At 36.4% G+C, this 18,899-nt stretch overlaps 1 protein-coding gene across 3 annotated transcripts in view; it reads left to right on the forward strand.

The window, feature by feature from the left end:
- The window catches only part of SECISBP2L (SECIS binding protein 2 like), a 63,227-nt gene that overhangs the window by 22,539 nt on the left and 21,789 nt on the right, over positions 1 to 18,899 (forward strand). For 2 of the 3 annotated variants that reach the window (XM_019797866.2, XM_011222824.3), the window contains exons 8-14: positions 1,954 to 2,088; positions 3,772 to 3,852; positions 4,372 to 4,539; positions 4,681 to 4,822; positions 8,610 to 8,779; positions 9,564 to 9,696; positions 14,173 to 14,335. In XM_019797866.2, the coding sequence (XP_019653425.1) occupies positions 1,954 to 2,088; positions 3,772 to 3,852; positions 4,372 to 4,539; positions 4,681 to 4,822; positions 8,610 to 8,779; positions 9,564 to 9,696; positions 14,173 to 14,335 (992 nt within the window). The remainder of the gene's footprint in view (positions 1 to 1,953; positions 2,089 to 3,771; positions 3,853 to 4,371; positions 4,540 to 4,680; positions 4,823 to 8,609; positions 8,780 to 9,563; positions 9,697 to 14,172; positions 14,336 to 18,899) is intronic. The other variant, XM_011222825.3, reaches the window with a different exon arrangement.

An 18,899-nucleotide genomic window follows, 5' to 3' on the forward strand; every position in this document is an offset into this window, starting at 1 on the left:
ATTTGGTTCTCATGAACTTTGTTGGGACCATTTGTTTGGGGGTTTTCATTTAATCCTGGAGCTTTATGTCTCCCCAGTGTAAGAAATCAAGTTCCATTTTTAAAAAATTGTTTTAGTGTTTGTAGCAACATTAATGCATATGTAGTAAATGATTTACAACAGAACTTATTTTTGGATATAATTTTAGTGCCTTTGGAGAGCAGGTTTGCATTTACTTTTTTGTCATAGTGACTGTCCACATGAATGAAGAGTTGTGCTCAGGAATAATTCTCTTGCTTTTTGGTCATCCCTGCCTTGGGACTTGAGTATTAGTACTCACTTCAGTGTTAATAATTTATGTGAATTAAGTTGTTTCTTTATTACCTAGACATTATAAATTGCATGTGTTTTACCAGCTTTGTATGAGCTTCTTTTCATGAGCCAATTTTTAAAATATTTTATGAAAATTGCTTAATAGTGAAGTTGAAGTAATTTTAAAGAGAAAATTGATATAGCTACCAGTTAGATGCTAGCTAACATTTTACTGAGATTTGTTTCATCGCGTATGTATTCCTCTGTCCGTATCTCAATCCATGTTGATGAGCGTATTTTAAAATGAGGTAAATATTTAAAATTAAGAAACTGTTGGGTATCTGGAAAGTTATCTAGTTATAGGAAGTAGCCGAGTTGTCACAGTGCATATTGTAAGGAAGAATTAAATTTGGTATATGATCATCTTCTCTGGCTTATTGTTCTGCCATGCAGCCTATCTCCCAAAAGAGTATACAAATTCTATTTCTTAAAAACAAAAATAAAAACAACTATTTCTTATCAGCAAGTCTTTTTACACCAGTTGCTTAGTATGGGAATTGCTAGGTGGTTCCATGTTTTTGTGTGCATAATTTTGATTTCATCATCCAAAGCCAGTATATTAGCACCTTCTGTGCTAGATCTGCTTCAAGCTCTGTTCGTTATTAGAATTTGGGGGTAACTGGTAATGAAGATCATACTTTCCACACCTTCTGGGTGTCCTGGTTAAGAGAGGTATTCATGTTAGCTGCATTGAATACTTAAGAGGAGGATCTTGAAATGTCTTAAGATTCTTAAGAATCTTGCCCTAATGACAGTTGAACATTTCACAGATTTGTTAATGGGATAATAACTTATAGATTGAAATTTTATTCTAAATCTCTTTTCTTGGAAATAAGAGTTTTAATTTTTAACCTTTCTTAGGAATTGTTTTTTTTTCTTTAAATAAGACCACAGATGTTAGAAGACATAATAGTTTAATAAAAAGGTAGTGTGCAGTTTCTCCCAATTACAACATCTTGCAAAACTGCAGTCCAGTGTCACAGCCTGGATATTGACATTGATATAGTCAAGATAAAAACAGATCCATCACTGCAGGGGTCCCTCATGTTTTCCTTTTCATAGCCACATTCCTTTCCTTTCCCAGCCAGCCTCTCATTAACCCCTAGAATCCACTGATCTGTTCCCCTCTCTCTATAATTTGTCGTTTCAAGAATGTTTTATAAATGAACTCATACAATCCTTTTAAGATTGGCTTTCTCACTTGCATGGCTCTCTAGGTATTCATCCAGATTATTGAGTACATCAATAGCTTGTTCCATTGGGTGGCTGACTCTTGTTCTGTAGTAGGGATGTACCACAGTAAGTTCATTCTCACAATCAAGGACGCCTGGGTTGTTTACAGCTTTTGGCTATTATGAGTAAAGCTGGTTAAACATTCGTGTATGAGGTGGGGCGGGGAGGGAAATAACTTGCATTACCACATTTTTATGTTTTCCTTAAAATGATCTCATTTGTCAAAGGTCTTTAACCTTTTATAATAAATTATGCACTTTATGAAAATTCATTGAGTTGTATACTTTTGTATACTTTATTGTAGGTATGTTATACTTCAGTAAAATGTTCACTTAAATAATATACTTTTTTCTTTTGGGGCTTACTTAGGTTGGATTCAGATGCCGAGGACATAGTACTTCCTCAGAAAGAAGACAGAATTTGCAAAAGAGACAAGATAATAAGCAGTTAAACGCCAGTCAGTCTCTTAGAGGCGACTCAAATTCTGAGTCTTTATATTTTGAGGTATTTTTTCAGGCTCTGTTTGTAAACTATTATAGCAAATGTTCCCATTAAGAAATTAATATTCTTACATTCTGATAAGTACTTTTTATGTCTTAACATGAGACACTGCTATTAGATCATAAATTATTTAGAAGTATTGATTCATTTTTGTCCTAGATATGTATAGTTAGTCTAATATTAACTTCATTAATGTCTATTTTTATAACTTTTATCATGAGTATTCATTTTGAAATAACATGGAGAGTTAGAACTTGGTTTTATGTGGGTTTCTTCTAGTATGAAACTTTCTCCCTCATTTTTGTTATTATTGTTTAGTCTGTCAGGTTTTTTAGATCTGAACAGTTCAGTCTAGTTAATTTGTGCTGCTAGCCAGGAGAATCTTGGAGAAGAAAAAAGCTATTTTAGGGACTCCTGGGTGGCTCAGCTGTTAGGCGTCTGTCTTCGGCTCAGGTCATGATCCCAGGGTTCTGGGATCGAGCCCCGCATCGGGCTCCCTGCTCGGCAGGAAGCCTGCTTCTCCCTCTCTCACTCCCCTTGCATGTGTTCGTTCCCTCTCTTCACTGTCTCTCTCTGAATACATAAATAAAAATCTTAAAAAAAAAAAAAGAGAAAAGCTATTTTATTTTCTCTAATAGGCAGAAAGTTTGTGTTCTGCTTGGAATATTTATATTGTTTATTCATCTAACTGACTCTTATTGGAGGCCTGTTGTATGTGTAAACTAAGGTGCTGTGAATGGTACATTGAGTCAGCACAGTAGCCTTAGGGAGGTTGCTGTATAGTGATGTAGATGCATATACACTAGTACTTGCTTGGGTGTGGCTGGAGGTGAAAAGAGGGACAAGTCCCTTTGGGTCTGGACTAGGTTAGAGATCATCTTTGTAGTAAACTTTAAAGAATGAGTAGAATTTGATAGTGCCAGGATAGTGAACAACATCCCAGGTAACTCATTTGAAAAGTAATTTTTGTTGGATCATAGTGTCTATAAAATGGGTCAATAGGTGGAAATTAAAGTGGAAAATGCTTGAGGCCGGAGACCAGAGGTGAATAATATGTTAAATGAACTTAGTTATTGACCTAAAGGGCTTGAGAGTGCATCTCTCTTCAATTATTGAGAACATGTGGCAGATGTATTATTTGCACTTTAACCACATAATTGGTTCCATCCTTATACTTAGTTAAAGATATTAGATATAATTTTCATTATAAAGAAGATATTGGCTAAGAAATTACTTTGAATAGGATTTTCTTCTAAATTTTTAAACTTTTAACCTTATTGACAGGTATGTGTAGTATTGCAGGACAGGGATAATATGATTCATATTAAGCCATCTTTTGAAAATATTTTCCAAATTATCTGAAATGTGATAAAAACCCTTTTCTATTTCTTTTCAATTACCTATCCATTTTAAGAGTAGAATTAATTAATTAAAATGGAATAGTAGACTACAGAAATCCAAAGAATGGGCATGTACAGATATGCTTCTGTTGTTGAATAATGAGATTAATTATGTTTTAGCATGTGAGAAACGAGATTTCCTTTTTAAGACTGACTTTAAATAGTTTAATATTAGAATTTTAAAAATTACCTCACCATTTTTCATTATTCTTAAGCATTATAAAATGTTTTTCTTAAGACTTTATTGTTTTGAACTGTTTTTACTTAAACTGTGCAACTATTTCAGGATGAAGATGGATTTCAAGAACTAAACGAGAATGGAAATGCTAAAGATGAGACTATTCAACAGAAACTTTCTTCAAAAGTAGTAAGTGACTTTTTAAAAAGATAAGCAAAATATTTGAACATCCTTTGAACTGTGACTACGTTGAAAGGAAGTATTATAGGTTAGTATAAAGACATGTGGGGTACCATGGTAGAGAAGAAACCATGTATTTGGTACTTAATATTTATTTTCAACATAGCCAGAACAAAGACACTTCCCTATAAAATCCATAGTTCTGTTACAGACAAGAAACACCATTAATTAAATGATACCAAATATATAGTCCGTTTCCCCTGTTGTTGCAAAACCTTACTTGGGAGTTATTTTGTTTTCAGGCCAAGATCTGGACAAACGTCAGCAATTGCATTAAGCTGTTTGTCTCTTTATTATTTCCCAGTCTGGAAGGATCCCACCATCTCACTCTGTTCTTTATGATGTTGAATCCTCAAAAATTCCAGTCCAGATATTCTGTAGAATATTCCACATTCTGGATTGTCTTTCCTTATGGTTAGACCTTTGTGGAATCACTAACAAATATTTGTTTTTGTCTGGTTATCCTAGTTGGATGATTTACCTGAAAACTCACCAATCAATATAGTTCAGACTCCAATTCCTATTACAACCTCAGTTCCTAAACGTGCAAAAAGTCAGAAGAAGAAAGCTTTAGCAGCAGCCCTTGCCACAGCCCAAGAATATTCAGAAATAAGTATGGAGCAAAAAAAACTACAGGTATTTATTCATTTTTATGAACAGATGTAAGTGGTAGGTTTGGCGGGGGGGGGATGGACAGAAGGAGTGACAAATACAGTCATCATAAATTGCCACACTTTAATACCATCACAGGAAATAAATGTTCCATTTACCTTGCAGGAAGCATTATCAAAGGCAGCTGGAAAAAAGAATAAAACCCCTGTGCAGCTAGATTTGGGGGACATGTTAGCAGCTCTGGAAAAACAACAACAAGCGATGAAAGCACGGCAGATTACTAATACCAGACCGCTGGCATATACAGGTGATCTCACTGTCTGAGCAATTCACTCTTTGGTTTTGGTAATAGTTTTTGAATATTGTTTATCTTAATTGCATCTGTCTAGAAAATCCAGAGTCTACTCACCAGCTCCTCTCCTGTTACCCTCATAGCTCTCATCCTTGTACTGCTCTTTAGTAGCCTATTATTACCTACTGCAGGCTGTCTTAAAAGGAGTGATCTTTTAAAAATAAGAACAGGATTATATCACTCCACTGCTCAGAACCCTCCAGTAGCTCTTGATCTCACTTGGAGTAAAGCCAGAGTCCTAAGGCCAGATCTTAGCCTATGACCTTTTTGCCCCCATCACCATTCTCTCTGACACACACTGCTCTAGCCAGTCAGCCCTCTTGCTGTTCCACAGACACACCCTGCATTCTCCTAGCTCAGTATCTTTGTGCTTGCTGTTTCTTTTCCCTGAAACTCTCTTTCCTCATCGTTCTCTCACATCTTCAGGTCTCTGTTCACATGTCAGTTGGTGTACATTATGAAGCAGCTAATGTTTTTCTTCTTCAGAGGTTGAAATAAGAATCACAAGTAATTTGGCTTTATAACTTTTAAGTTGGGTAATGGGAAACATAGGAGTTTTTGATCAAGGTTTGTGTGTGTGTGTGTGTGTATGTGTGTGAGAGAGAGAGAATGAATGATTTGGCTTTCTACTGAAATAGTAATGTATATTTTAGTAAACCTTGTCAAATCTAGAGTTCAGCAGCTCTTATGTGCTCCCTCATTTCTTTTCATAGCCTTTGTTGTAGAGGGAGAGGAATAAGATAAAGGAAAGGGAAAGGCACCAACAAATAGCCTGATGTTAAGAGGCAGAATTGGAATATTCTGTTTCCTCTCTTCCTACGTAAAGGGTCTGTTGTTTTTAGACAAAAAAATAATTAGCAGTGTATAACTAATTCTGTCTGCAAAATGTTTAAATCTATAGGTAGTTACCCGTCCAGTATAAACCTTAGCTTTACTGTTAGTAAAAATAATATTGAATGCGTACTGAGCTTTTGAGTTGAATGTTGTTGGGTTGGGGAGAGTGGCAGTTACATCTCATTAAAGAGTAAAGGACCAAAGCAGTGGAAATCGGAGTTAGCAGCGTTCTGGAAGCAGTATGGCCTCATGGTGACAAGCAGGGGCTTTGGAGTTGAGCTGCATGCTTTTGAATCCTGTTCTTCTATGTATTTCCTTGGCAAATTATTGAACTTTGCTGTGCTTCAATTTCCTGACATTAAGATGGAGGTAGTGATAGTACCTGCTACAGGGTGGTTTTGAAGAGTAAATGAGATGATGCATGTGAAGTGGTTAGAAGAACGTTTGGGTTATAGTCACTCAATAAATGTTAACTGATTACTATGGAGAAGAGATTGTTAACTTGTGGTACTTCAGATGGCTTCATTGTTATAACTTTGATTCATTGACTGCATGTTGATATGTATAGCTGTAGATATCTACATGGAAAGCATGGTGTCAGGGACTGTGGAATTACAAATTAAGATATTCCTGTGGTCAAAGGTTTATAATCTAGTTTAGGAGAAAGACACACAAATAACTAATAAAGAACAGTGCCTTAGAACAGATATCAGCCAAAGTTTTATGAACTTGCAGAAGAGAAGAGTGATTTGTGTTAACAGGAAACTATGGGAGAGACATTACAAATGCCTTCATGTATGGTAACATTTGGACTGGACTTTGAAAGGACAGTAGGATTCTTATCAGATGAAAATGAGATTAATCTCTAACCTGCCACCAGTGTTTAAGTTGGAAAGTGTTGATTACAAAGAAATTTACTTTCTTGGCAAGTCCAAGAAAAGAATGAGACTATTGTAGATATATAAAAGGATTGTGAGCAATTGACGGGTTTTTTTTTTTTTTAACTGATGGAATGTAGAAGCAGATCAAAGATGACTCTGTGACTCCAGACTGTCCTAGGTAGAGGATTGTGGTGATTATGATGATACCAAGCAAGGATCGTGGAAGAAGAGTTTTGTTGGGAAGAGCAGACTCCAGCCCTCTTGTATTTGAAATGCTAGTTAGGGAGATTCTGGTGGGTCCTACTTAACATGTAGTTAGGTATGTACACTTTAGGTTAGAAGTCAGTGAGTTTTAAAGAGAGATGGATGTGTAACTGTGGAAATACATAGGGTTGTCAGGGGAAAGATAAGTTAGGAAAAATATATTCAGGGATAAAGCTTTGTGGAATGCTCAGACTTAAAGGATAGCAAGAGGAAGAACCAGAAAAATAGGTTTGAGAAAGAGTAAGAAAAATAGGAGAGTGTAATGTCACACAAGGCGAGGACAGAACTTTGAGGAAGAGGGTGTGGCCTTTCATATCAAATGCTGAAAAAAACTAGAATAGAGAATTAGATGTAGTGATTACAAGCTTGTATGTGATCTTGACAATAGTGGTTATGGGTGCGTGAGTAGGGCAGAGGCCAGATTGTAATGATCTGGGAAGTGATGATGAGAAAGCAGACTATTTCAGGACCTCTGGGGAAGATGGCGGGGTAGGAGGATCCTAGGCTTACTTCATTGCTAGGATACAATTAGATAGCATCCACATCAGTATAAGTAACCAAGGAAGCAGACTATTGAGAAGTTTGATAAGGAAGGAAAGGGGAGGGGCGCCTGGTGCCTGGGTGGCACCGCGGTTGAGCGTCTGCCTTCAGCTCAGGGCGTGATCCCGGCGTTATGGGATCGAGCCCTACATCAGGCTCTTCCTCTATGAGCGTGCTTCTTCCTCTCCCACTCCCCCTGCTTGTGTTCCCTCTCTTGCTGGCTGTCTCTATCTCTGTTGAATAAATAAATAAAATCTTTAAAAAAATAAAAAAAAAAAAAGAAGGAAAGGGGAGTGATAGTACCTTAGCTTGAGGGGAACCCAGTCAAGGAAAGGGTTTTGTTGGGTTGTCTGTTTTTTGTTTTTTTGGGTTTTCTTTCTTCTATATGCAGGAGATTTTAGCTTCTTATTGGGAGTTAGGGAAAAGAATCAGGGGTCAAGGAGGACCTTGAAAGTTGTGAGGGGAGAGGGACAGAGCAAGATCCTTGAGGAATTAATCCTGAGATGGGATTGAGAGGAGAGGTGGTGGGTGATAAGCCTTGAAGAGGAATTAGGATGCCTACTGCTTCCTCTCTGGTGGCTTATATGTTTATATTGGATAGCAGCTCTCAGGGAAGTAACAGGAAAGCTCTTTTGCTGCTAGAGTGAGAGGATTGAGATTAGTCTTTGGACCCGTTGAAGGATGGGGGTAGCCACTAGAGGGTGAGGGTATTAGTCAGGTACAAAAGAATTGCTAAGGTATGAAAGAAATACTAAGTGCAGCCAAAGGGGAAAATCATTCTTCATTGGCGGGCTGAAATGAGGAGAGGAGTGACAGACTACATGTTTTATATAAGGGTGAGTCTTATGTAAAATTCAGTAGGAATAAGGAGAAGTGCAAAATTTTGAAATTTCAGAGGTAGAGTGGTTCTGCTTGGAGACCAGTTGCAAGGAACTGTATGCTGGGGGTAGTTGCTGTGGTGGGGTAGAACTAAGAATTTATCTGTCCCTGCCTTGGATTGCTAAATTAGTTAATTGCCTTGGCTTTGTTGTCTTTATCTTATGGAGGTTAAATGGATGCATAAAAGCTGTACCTGAGAGACACTGCATGGCCCTCTGCTACTACTATTATGATGTCTCTTTTTCCCACAAGAAGAGGATGTTCTTATAGATTTATCATTAGAAATTTTCATAATATGTGGTGTTGGTCATAATAGTAAAACTGATGTTCTTGTTTGTTTTTAGTGGTTACTGCAGCTTCTTTTCACACTAAAGACTCTACTAACAGAAAACCTTTAACCAAAAGTCAGCCCTGTTTGACATCCTTTAATTCTTTGGACATTACTTCCTCTAAAGCAAAGAAAGGAAAAGAGAAGGAAATTGCAAAACTAAAACGGCCCACAGCACTTAAAAAGGTAAACCAAAATCTGGGGATGTTTATTTTACAAGGTAAATAAGGATTTAAATCTCTTTGCCAAAGTAGTTGTGGCGTTTTAGTCAACAGATTATTATGAGATAGTCATAGGCGTACATCTTTATGATGACTAGTTAATTGGAAGTTGGGGATACTAACAGCATTGAGATTATCTTTTGGTATTGAACAAGGCCCCCTGGAGGATGAGTTCTTTCTGTAAGTTAAAAAAAAAAAAAAGTTAAACATTTAGCATCCAAAACATTGGACCGTAGGAATCAGAAGCCCTGGATTTTGGTACTAACTTATATAGTTTTAGGCAAACCTTTCTTACCCTTATCTTCTTCACTAGTAGGTCAGGATAATATCGCTCTATTTAATTCATTTATTGTTAGGAGCAGAATGAGATTATCCATGCCCAAATAATTAAAAACTACAAAATGTAAATCTATTGTAACCCTGTGACCTGGTTTCCACACTTATATCTGTTTTTGTGGAAACTCTAGTTTGTCAATCAGGATTTAAAGAGGGAAGCAGATGTGGTTTGGTGGCTGTAGAATTATGTAGCATAATTGCCTTCCTTTATTTTGGATGTAATACTTCTTTCAACTACAGTGTCTAAAATTACATTTACTTTTTGCCAGTTGGTTTCTTTGTAGCCAACTAAACATGTAGCCAGCCAAACTCATGTCCATTTGTAAGTGAACTGTATCTTTGTAAGAGTGAACATTTTCATCATTCAGTTCATAAAGAGTGATCAGTAATTAAAGACCGGTAATGACTTTTAGGTTATTTTGAAAGAAAGAGAGGAGAAGAAGGGCCGTTTAACTGTGGACCACAACCTTTTGGGATCTGAGGAACCAATAGAAATGCACTTAGATTTTATTGATGATTTGCCACAGGAGACTGTTTCCCAGGAAGGTAAGATCACCCCTTTTTCCCTTTTCATGGAATGGTCCAGAGTATTTTAATCGATAAGCCGTCACTAGTTGTTTCCCTGATTTCAGGATATGCTCCATATTTTATCAACGTTTATTTTTGAGAGTGGTTTCTTTTGAAGATGCTTTTGTAGGGAGATATTTAAAAGAGGGGAAGGGCAGGTGTTATGTAGCAGATCTGTGAAGTTTCTGAGGCTTAAGGCCTGAATTTCTTGTAAATACTAATAATTATGGTCCATAAATGCATCCTCCGTAACTCACAGTTCTTTTCATTTTGTCTACTTTTGTATTTAGAACGCTACTGGCTATTTTCTTCACAGGACTATTTTTTACTGGATTGTTTTTTGTTGATTTTCTTTCTTCCAACGAATTAATACACACACCACAGTGAGTGAGTAGAGAATTACAAGGCCTCTTGTAGTGCAGAATTTAGTTCATCAATAAGCCTCAGTCCCATACGGTAGCCATCACATGCGATTTTATGTAGGACCTCAGTAAAACTGCACATTTCTTCTGGTATTTTTACTACTGTGGAAGAGAGATTTTTTTTTAAATAATTTTTGTTTTGTTATATTAGTCACCATACAGTACATCCCCAGTTTTTGATGCAGTGTTCCATGATTCATTATTTGCGTATAACACCCAGTGCACCATTCAATATGTACCCTCCTTAATATCCATCACCGGCCTATCCCATTCCCCCACCCCCCTCCCCTCTGAAGCCCTCAGTTTGTTTCCCAGAGTCTACAGTCTCTCATGGTTCATTCCCCCTTCTGTTTACCCCCCCCTTCATTCTTCCCTTCCTTCTCCTACCGATCCTCCTATTTCTTATGTTCCATAAATGAGTGAAACCATATAATTGTCTTTCTCTGTTTAACTTATTTCACTTAGCATAATCTCCTGCAGTCCCATCCATGTTGCTGCAAATGCTGTGTAATCGTTCTTTCTGATGGCTGAGTAATATTCCATTGTATATATGGACCACAGCTTCTTAATCCAGTCATCTGTTGAAGGGCATCTCGGCTCCTTCCACAATTTAGCTATTGTGGACAATGCTGCTATGAACATTGGGGTGCATATGGCCTTTCTCTTCACTACGTCTGTATCTTTGGGGTAGATACCCAGTAGTGCAATTGCTGGATCATAGGGTAACTCAATTTTTAACTTTTTAAGGGACCTCCACACTGTTTTCCAAAGTGGCTGTACCAACTTGCATTCCCACCAACAGTGTAAGAGGTTTCCCCTTTCTCCACATCCTCACCAATATTTGCCGTTTCCTGCCTTGTCAGTTTTTGCCATTCTAACTGGCGTAAGGTGGTATCTCAAGGTGGTTTTGATTTGAATTTCCCTGATGGCTAATGATTTTGAACATTTTTTCATGTGTCTGTTAGCCATTTGTATGTCTTCATTGGAAAAGTGTCTGTTCATATCTTCTGCCCATTTGTTTTATTTGATTATTTGTTTCACATGTATTGAGTTTGAGAAGTTCTTTGTAGATGGATACTAACTACTAGTCTTTATCTGTAGTGTCATTTGCAGATATCTTCTCCCATTCTGTGGGCTGCCTGTTAGTTTTTTTTGACTGTTTCCTTGGCTGTGCAGAAGCTTTTTATCTTGCTGAAGTCCCACAAGTTCATTTTTTCTTTTGTTTCTCTTGCCTTTGGAGATGTGTCATGAAAAAAGTTGCTGTGGCTGATGTCAAAGAGGTTGCAGCCTATGTTCTCCTCTAGGATTTTGATGGATTCCTGTCTCAAATAGAGGTCTTTCATCCATTTGGAGTTTATCTTTGTGTATGGTGTGAGAGAGTGGTCAAGTTTCATTCTTTTGCATATAGCTGTCCAGTTTTCCCAGCATCATTTATTGAAGAGACTATCTTTTTTCCACTGGATGTTTCTTCCTGCTTTGTCAAAGATTAGTTGCCCAGAGAGCCAAGGGTCCATTTCTGGGTTCTCTATTCTGTTCCATTGGTCTATGTGTCTGTTTTTGTGCCAGTACCATGCTGTCTTGGTGATCGCAGCTTTGTAGTATAGCTTGAAATCTGGCAACATGATGCCCCCAGCTTTGTTTTTCCTTTCAACAATTCCTTGGCGACCTGGGGCCTTTTCTGGTTCCACACAAATTTAAGGGCTGTTTGTTCCAGTTCTTTGAAAAATGTCAATGGTATTTTGATTGGGATGGCATTGAAAGTATAGATTGCTCTGGGTAGCACAGACATTTTAACTGTTTATTCTTCTGATCCATGAGTGTGGAGTGTTTTTCCATCTTTTTGTGTCTTCTTCAATGTCTTTCAAGAGTGATTTGTAGTTTCTAGAATATAGATCCTTTACATCTCTTGTTAAGTTAATTCCGAGATAACATATGATTTTTGGTGCTATTGTAAATGGAACGGATTCCCTAATTTCTCTTTCTTCAGTCTCATTGTTCGTATATAGAAATGCGACTGATTTCTGAGCATTGATTTTGTATCCCGCCACATTACTGAATTTCTCTATAAGTTCTAGTAGCTTGGGGGTAGAGTCTTTTGGGTTTTCTATATAGGGTATCATGTCATCTGCGAAGAGAGACAGTTTGACTTCTTCTTTGCCAGTATGGATACCTTTTATTCCTTTTTGTTGTCTGATTGCTGTTGCCAGGACTTCTAGTACTATGTTGAATAATAATGGCGAGTGGGCATCCTTGTCGTGTTCCTGATCTTAAGGGAAAGGCTTCCAGGTTTTCCCTGTTGATAATGATATTCACTGTAGGCTTTTCATAGATGGTTTTTATGAAATTGAGGAATGTACCCTCTATTCCTATACTCTGAAGGGTTTTAATCAGGAAAGGTTGCTGTATTTTGTCAAATGCTTTTTCTGCATCTATTGAGAGGATCATACAGTTCTTGACTCTTTTCTTGTTGATGTGATCTATCACATTGATCGATTTGCGAATGTTGAACCACCCTTGCATCCCAGGGATGAATCCCACTTGGTCATGATGGATAATCCTTTTAATGTACTGTTGGATCCTATTAGCTAGGATCTTGTTGAGAATTTTGGCATCCATATTCATCAGGGAAATCGGTCTGAAATTCTCCTTTTTGATGGGGTCTTTCCCTGGTTTGGGGATCAAGGTAATACTGGCCTCATAGAATGAATTTGGTAGTTTTCCTTCTGTTTCTATTTTTTGAAGCAACTGCAGGAGAATAGATATTATTTCTTCTTTGAATGTTTTGTAGAATTCCCCAGGGAATCTGTCAGGCCCTGGACTCTTGTTTTTGGGGAGGTTTTTGATCACTGCTTCAATCTCTTCATAATTAATCAGTCTGTTTAAATAATCAATTTCCTCCCGTTTGTCTTGGTAGTTTATAGGTTTCCAGGAAGGCATCCATTTCTTCCAGGTTGTTTAATTTATTGGCATAAAGCTGCTGATAAAAGTTTCTAATGATCCTTCCCTATTCATTGGTGTGTGGAAGAGAGATTTTAAGAGATACCTGGCTAGGTCCCTTTTCTGCTGGTATATGTGTATTACTTTCTGCAACACATTTAAGTTTGCTTTACACATATTAACTGGCAGTGTTCCATTGTGTTTAGGACAGTTTGCTTCTAAAGATTGTTCAGCTAGGACATATTAGGATTCCCCTTTACTCTCAATTAAATATCCTTTCCTTTGTATATAGGTTTATCCATTCGTTCAAAAATTGATGAATTCAGCATTCTTTTAGGTGTTTATTGAACATCTATCACATGAACTTTAGTAACTGGGTTGGGGGGTGGAACGTCAGGAAATGTAATAAATAAAAGAGTGGATTGGTCCTGCTACAAAAACCTTATCATCCAGTAGGGAGACAAGAAGATACATGTGTAACTTTGCTAATTAGTGGATTGGAATACAAATAATAACTCGTTTCCTGAGTTTAGCTGTTCAGGAAAGAAACAGCAAATGAAGGAAGCAGTCAAGTCAAGAGACGGTATCTAAAAAATGAGGCTGCCTGAGCACAGAAGCAAAGGCCAAATGAGAGAAAAACTGGGGTGGTGTCTGAAGAAATCAAGAGGAGTGTGGAAAGTGAGGTAGAATTCATCATTGCCAGCAGCAATGGGAATTTTTAGACAGTTAAGAAATAAGTGAAAAAACAGAGATGAAGGAGATGGGTAATATAATCTGGAAAGAGGTTCAGAAGTCATTACCTTTGTCTTCCTCTAGAATACGTGTTTTACATCATTTGGCTTTCTCTCATCTCTTGTGTAGAGACTTACAGACTGTGTTTGATTTTTAAGAGTATGTTTTAAGAGCTAATAGGAAGACTTCATTTTTGTAGTATATGAGAAATATTTGTGATATAAACAATGCCTAACTTGTTAGCTTCTGGAGAATTTGAAAGTTATACAAAAGACAACTGCCATCCTAAGTAGTGTTGATCAATGTATAGTTTTTCAGCATTTGAAGTTTCTAATTTTTTTCCCCTCACCCCACATCTCCGCAGATACTGGACTGAGCATGCCCAGTGATACTTCGCTTTCTCCTGCAAGTCAGAACTCTCCATACTGTATGACACCTGTGTCACAAGGCTCTCCTGCTAGTTCTGGGATAGGCAGTCCGATGGCATCTTCGACAATAACCAAAATCCACAGCAAAAGATTTAGAGAGTAAGTTTTAGTCTCATTATTGAGGTTGAATAGTTTAAGTATCTTGATTGTAGCTTTGAATGCAGTATTGTCATTACATGGTGGGTTGAGCATGCAAAACTTCAAAGATATTTAAGTTCTTTCAAATTTTTTTTAACAGCTAGTTTTATTTTATTTAAAGCATTTGGCTTCTGTCAGCTATCAGTGTTCACGTAAAAGTGCTTTGACAGTAAATATATTCTTTATATCACGTAATGTTTATAAATAAACCTGGAAATTTGGCCTTATGTCCTGTATGCACAGTGCCTTAATAATGGGGTTTTTCCCCCTCAAGTGCTTTTGCTTTTTTGTCTATATTATTGGCCTTTCAGGAAAAAAACCCTCTCTAACCAATTAAAAACAAGTTTCTAAGACGCTGTTACATGAAGTGAACCTATTACATAAAGCTGTTTGTTTTTAAGCAGATATTTCTAAGTTTTAAAATGCCTGTCAGTGAATATTATTGAACTAACAGTTGTTGCTATGAAGGATTTTAGGATTTTAACATTTGTGCAGTTGTTACATTTAAAAATGACATATGAAAGAATCCTGGGTGAAAGTAAAATCTGTATGAATCTAAACATGTTGGTTTGTTCTGTTCCTTTTTTTAAATTGAAGTGTAGTGATAGACAATATTAACGTTAGTTTTAAGTGTGTTACATAGTAATTTGACATTCATATACATTACGAAACGATCATCACGATAAGTTTTAGTTATCATCTGTCACCATACAAAGTTATTAAACTATTTTTGACTAATTTATAATAACTGGAAGTTTGTACCTCTTAATCTCCTTCATCTATTTCACCTGTATCCTCACTCCCTTCCCATCTGGCAACCACCATTTGTTCTGTTTATGAGTCTGTTTCTGTTTCGTTCATTTATTTTGTTTTTTAGTTTCCATATGTAAGTGAAGTCATACAATATTCGTTTTTCTCTAAATTTATTTCACTTAGCATAATACCTTCTGGGTCCATCCATGTTGTTGCAAATGGCAAGATTTGATTCTTCTTTATGGCTGAGTAATATGCCATACACAGTATATAATATTCCATATGTAGCCACACCCCCATCTTCTTTATTTCTTTCTTTCTTTATTTATCTGTGGACATTTAGATTGCTTCCGTATCTTGGTTTATTATAAACAATGCAGCAGTGAACATAGTTGTGCATATATCTTTTTGAATTCATGTTTTTGTTTTCTTCAGGTAAACACCAGGAAATGGAATCATTAGATTGTATAGTAGTTCTATTTTCAAATTTTTAAGGAACCTCTGTAGCGTTTTCCGTAGTGGCTACACCAGTTTATGTTCCCACGAGTAGAACATGAGGGTTCCCTTTTCTCCATGTCCTTGCCAACACTTGTCTTTTTGATTCTAGCAATTCTGATAGGTGTGAGATGATAGCTCATTGGTATCTCATGGTTTTGATTTGTATTTCTCTGAAGGTTACCAGTGTTGAACATTTTTTCATGTCTTTCGGCCCTCTGTATGTCTTTTCTGGAACGTCAGTTCAGGTCTTCTGCCCATTTTCTAATCAGATTATTTGGGGGTTTTTGGTGTTGAGTGTCAGAATCCTTATATGTATTCTGGGTATTAACCTCTCGTTTTTTTTTGTTTTATTTTGGGTTTTTTTGGGGGGGTATTAACCTCTTATCTAATATATCATTTGCAAATACCTTCTCCCATTCAGTAGGTTGTCTTTTTGTTTTATTGATGGTTTCCTTTGTAGTGTAAAAGCTTTTAAGTTTGATGAAGTTTCATCAAAAAATTTTTTCTTCTTGCTTATTTTTGCTTTTGTTGCCCTTACCTTCAGGAGACAGATCCAGAAAAAAATATTGCTAAGACTGATTCGTGGTTTCAGGTCTTACATTTAGGTCTTTAATTCATTTTGGGATTACTTTTGTATGTGGTGTAAGAAAGCAGTTCCAGTTTCATTCTTTTGCATGTAGCTGTCTAGTTTGCTCAGCACCATTTATTGAAGAACAGTCTTTTCCCCATTGTATATTTTTGCATTTTTTGTCTTAGATTGACTAACCATTAAGTGTGAGTTTATTTCTGGGCTCTTTATTCTGTTCTGTTGACTTCTGCCTGTTTTTGTGCTGGTACCACACTTTTTTGATTACTATAGCTATGCAGAATAGTTTTAAATCTGGGCATGTACCTCTTGCTTTGATCTTTCTCAAGCTTGCTTTGGCTGTTTGGGTCTTTTGTGATTCCCTACAAATTTTAGGATTCTTTGTTCTAGTTCTGTGAAAAATGCTATTTTGATAGGGATTGCATTAAAATATGTAAATTGCTTTGTATAGTGTGGACATTTAACAACATTAATTTTCCAGTCCATCAGCACAGTATATCTTTCTATTTATGTCATCTTCAGTTTCTTTCATCAAAGTCTTTTAGTTTTCCAAGTACAGTTTTTACACCTCCGTGGTTAAGTTTATTGCTAGGTATTTCTAGGTATTTTATTCTTTTTGCTGCTGTTGTAAATGGGGTTGTTTTCTTAATTTCTCTTTCTGCTAGTTTGTTATTGTATAGAGGTGCAACAGATTTCTGTGTATTAATTTTGTATCCTGTAGCTTTACTGAATTAATTTATTAGTCCTAATTGTTTTCTGGTGTAGTCTTTAGTGTTTTCTATGCACAGTATCATTTCATCTGCAAATAGTGACGGTTTCACTTCTTCATTAACCAACTTGGACACCTTTTATTTCTTTTTCTTCTCTGATTGCTGTGGCTAAGATTTCTAGTACTATGTTGAATAAAAGTGGCAAGACTGAGCATCTTTGTCTTGTTCCTGATTTTAAAGAAAAAGCTTTCAGCTTTTCACTGTTGAGTATGATATTAACTATGGGTTTGTCATATATGGCCTTCATTATGTTGAGGTATGTTCCCTGTGTACCAACTTTGTTGAGAATTTTTATGATAAATGGGTGTAGAATTTTGTCAGATGTTTTTTCTGCATCTGTTGAGAAGATCATATGATTTTTATCCTTCATTTTGTTAATGTGTATGACGATTGTCTGTGGATATTGAATTATGTCTGCATCCCTGAAATAAATGCCATTTTGATCATGGCGTGTAATTCTTTTAACGTATCATTGAATTTGGTTTGCTAATATTTTGTTAAAGATTTTTGCATCTATGTTCATTAGGGATATTGACCTATAACTTTCTTTTTTTGTAGCGTCTTTGTCTGGTTTTGGTATCGGGTTTCATAGAATGAATTTGGAAGTGTTCCTTACTCTTATTTTTTGGAATAATTTGAGAAGAATAGGAATTAACTCTTCTTTAAATGTGTGACAGGGACACCTGGATGGCTTAGTTGGTTAAGCATCTGCCTTCGGCTCAGGTCATGATCTCACGGTCCTGGGATCGAGCCCCACATCAGGCTCCCTGCTCAGCAGGGAGTCTGCTTCTCCCTCTGCCTCTCTGCCCAGCTTGTGCTCTCTCTCTCTCTCAGTCACTCTCTCTCTTTCTCAAATAAATAAAATCTTTAAAAAGAAATTTTAAAAAATGTTTGATAGAATTCATCTGTGAAGCTGTCTGGTCTTGGACTTTTGTTGGGATTTTTTGGATTATTGATTCTATTTTATTACTAGTAAACAGTGTTCAGATTTTCTATTTCTGAATGATTCGGTTTTGGAAGATTGTGTATGTCTAAGAATTTAACCATTTCTTCTCAGTTGTCTAGTTTATTGATGTATAATTTTTTGTAGTAGTCTTTTATGGTTCTTTGTATTTTTGTGGTGTCAGTTGTAACTTCTCTCTGATTTTGTTTATTTGGGCCTCCTTTTTCTTTCTTGATGAGTCTGGCTTAAAAGTTTATCATTATTGTCTTTTTTTTTAATCTTTTTTTTCATTGAAGTATAGTTGGCACGATATTACATTAGTTCCGGGTATATAACATAATGATTTGACAAGTCTGTATGTTATGTTTACCACAAGTATAGCTACTGTCTGTCACCATACAATGCTATTACAATACCATTAACTATATTTCCTATGTTGTGCCTTTTATCCGCATGACTTATTCATTCCATTACTGAAAGCAGGTATCTCCCCTCCTTTTCACCCATTGTGCCCATCTTCCCACCCTTTCCTCCTTATCCATCAGTTCTTTCTCAGTATTTATGGTTCTGTTTCTTTTTTTAAAAAATTTGTTCACTTGTTTTGTTTTTTAGATTCAACAAGTAAGTGGAATTATATGGTAGTTTTTTTTTTCTGTCTGACTTACTTAGCATAATACCATCTAGGGTTCTTGGTTTCATTGATCTTTTCTTTTGTTTCTTTTTCAGTCTCTATTTTATTTAGTTCCTCTCTGATCTTTATTATTTACTTCCTTCTGCTCATTTTGGGCCTTGCTTGTTCTTCTTTTTTTAGTTCCTTTATGTAAGGTTAGGTTGTTTATTGGAGATTTTTCTTGTTTCTTAGAGTTAGGCCTGTGTCACTATAAACTTCTCTCTTAGAACTGTTTTTCCTCTGTCCCACAGATTTTGGAAGTTGTGTTTCCATCTTCCTTTGTCTCAGGATATTTTTTAATTTCT

The sequence above is a fragment of the Ailuropoda melanoleuca genome, chromosome 5 (assembly GCF_002007445.2).
Source record: "Ailuropoda melanoleuca isolate Jingjing chromosome 5, ASM200744v2, whole genome shotgun sequence".
NCBI classification, from domain to species: domain Eukaryota; kingdom Metazoa; phylum Chordata; class Mammalia; order Carnivora; family Ursidae; genus Ailuropoda; species Ailuropoda melanoleuca.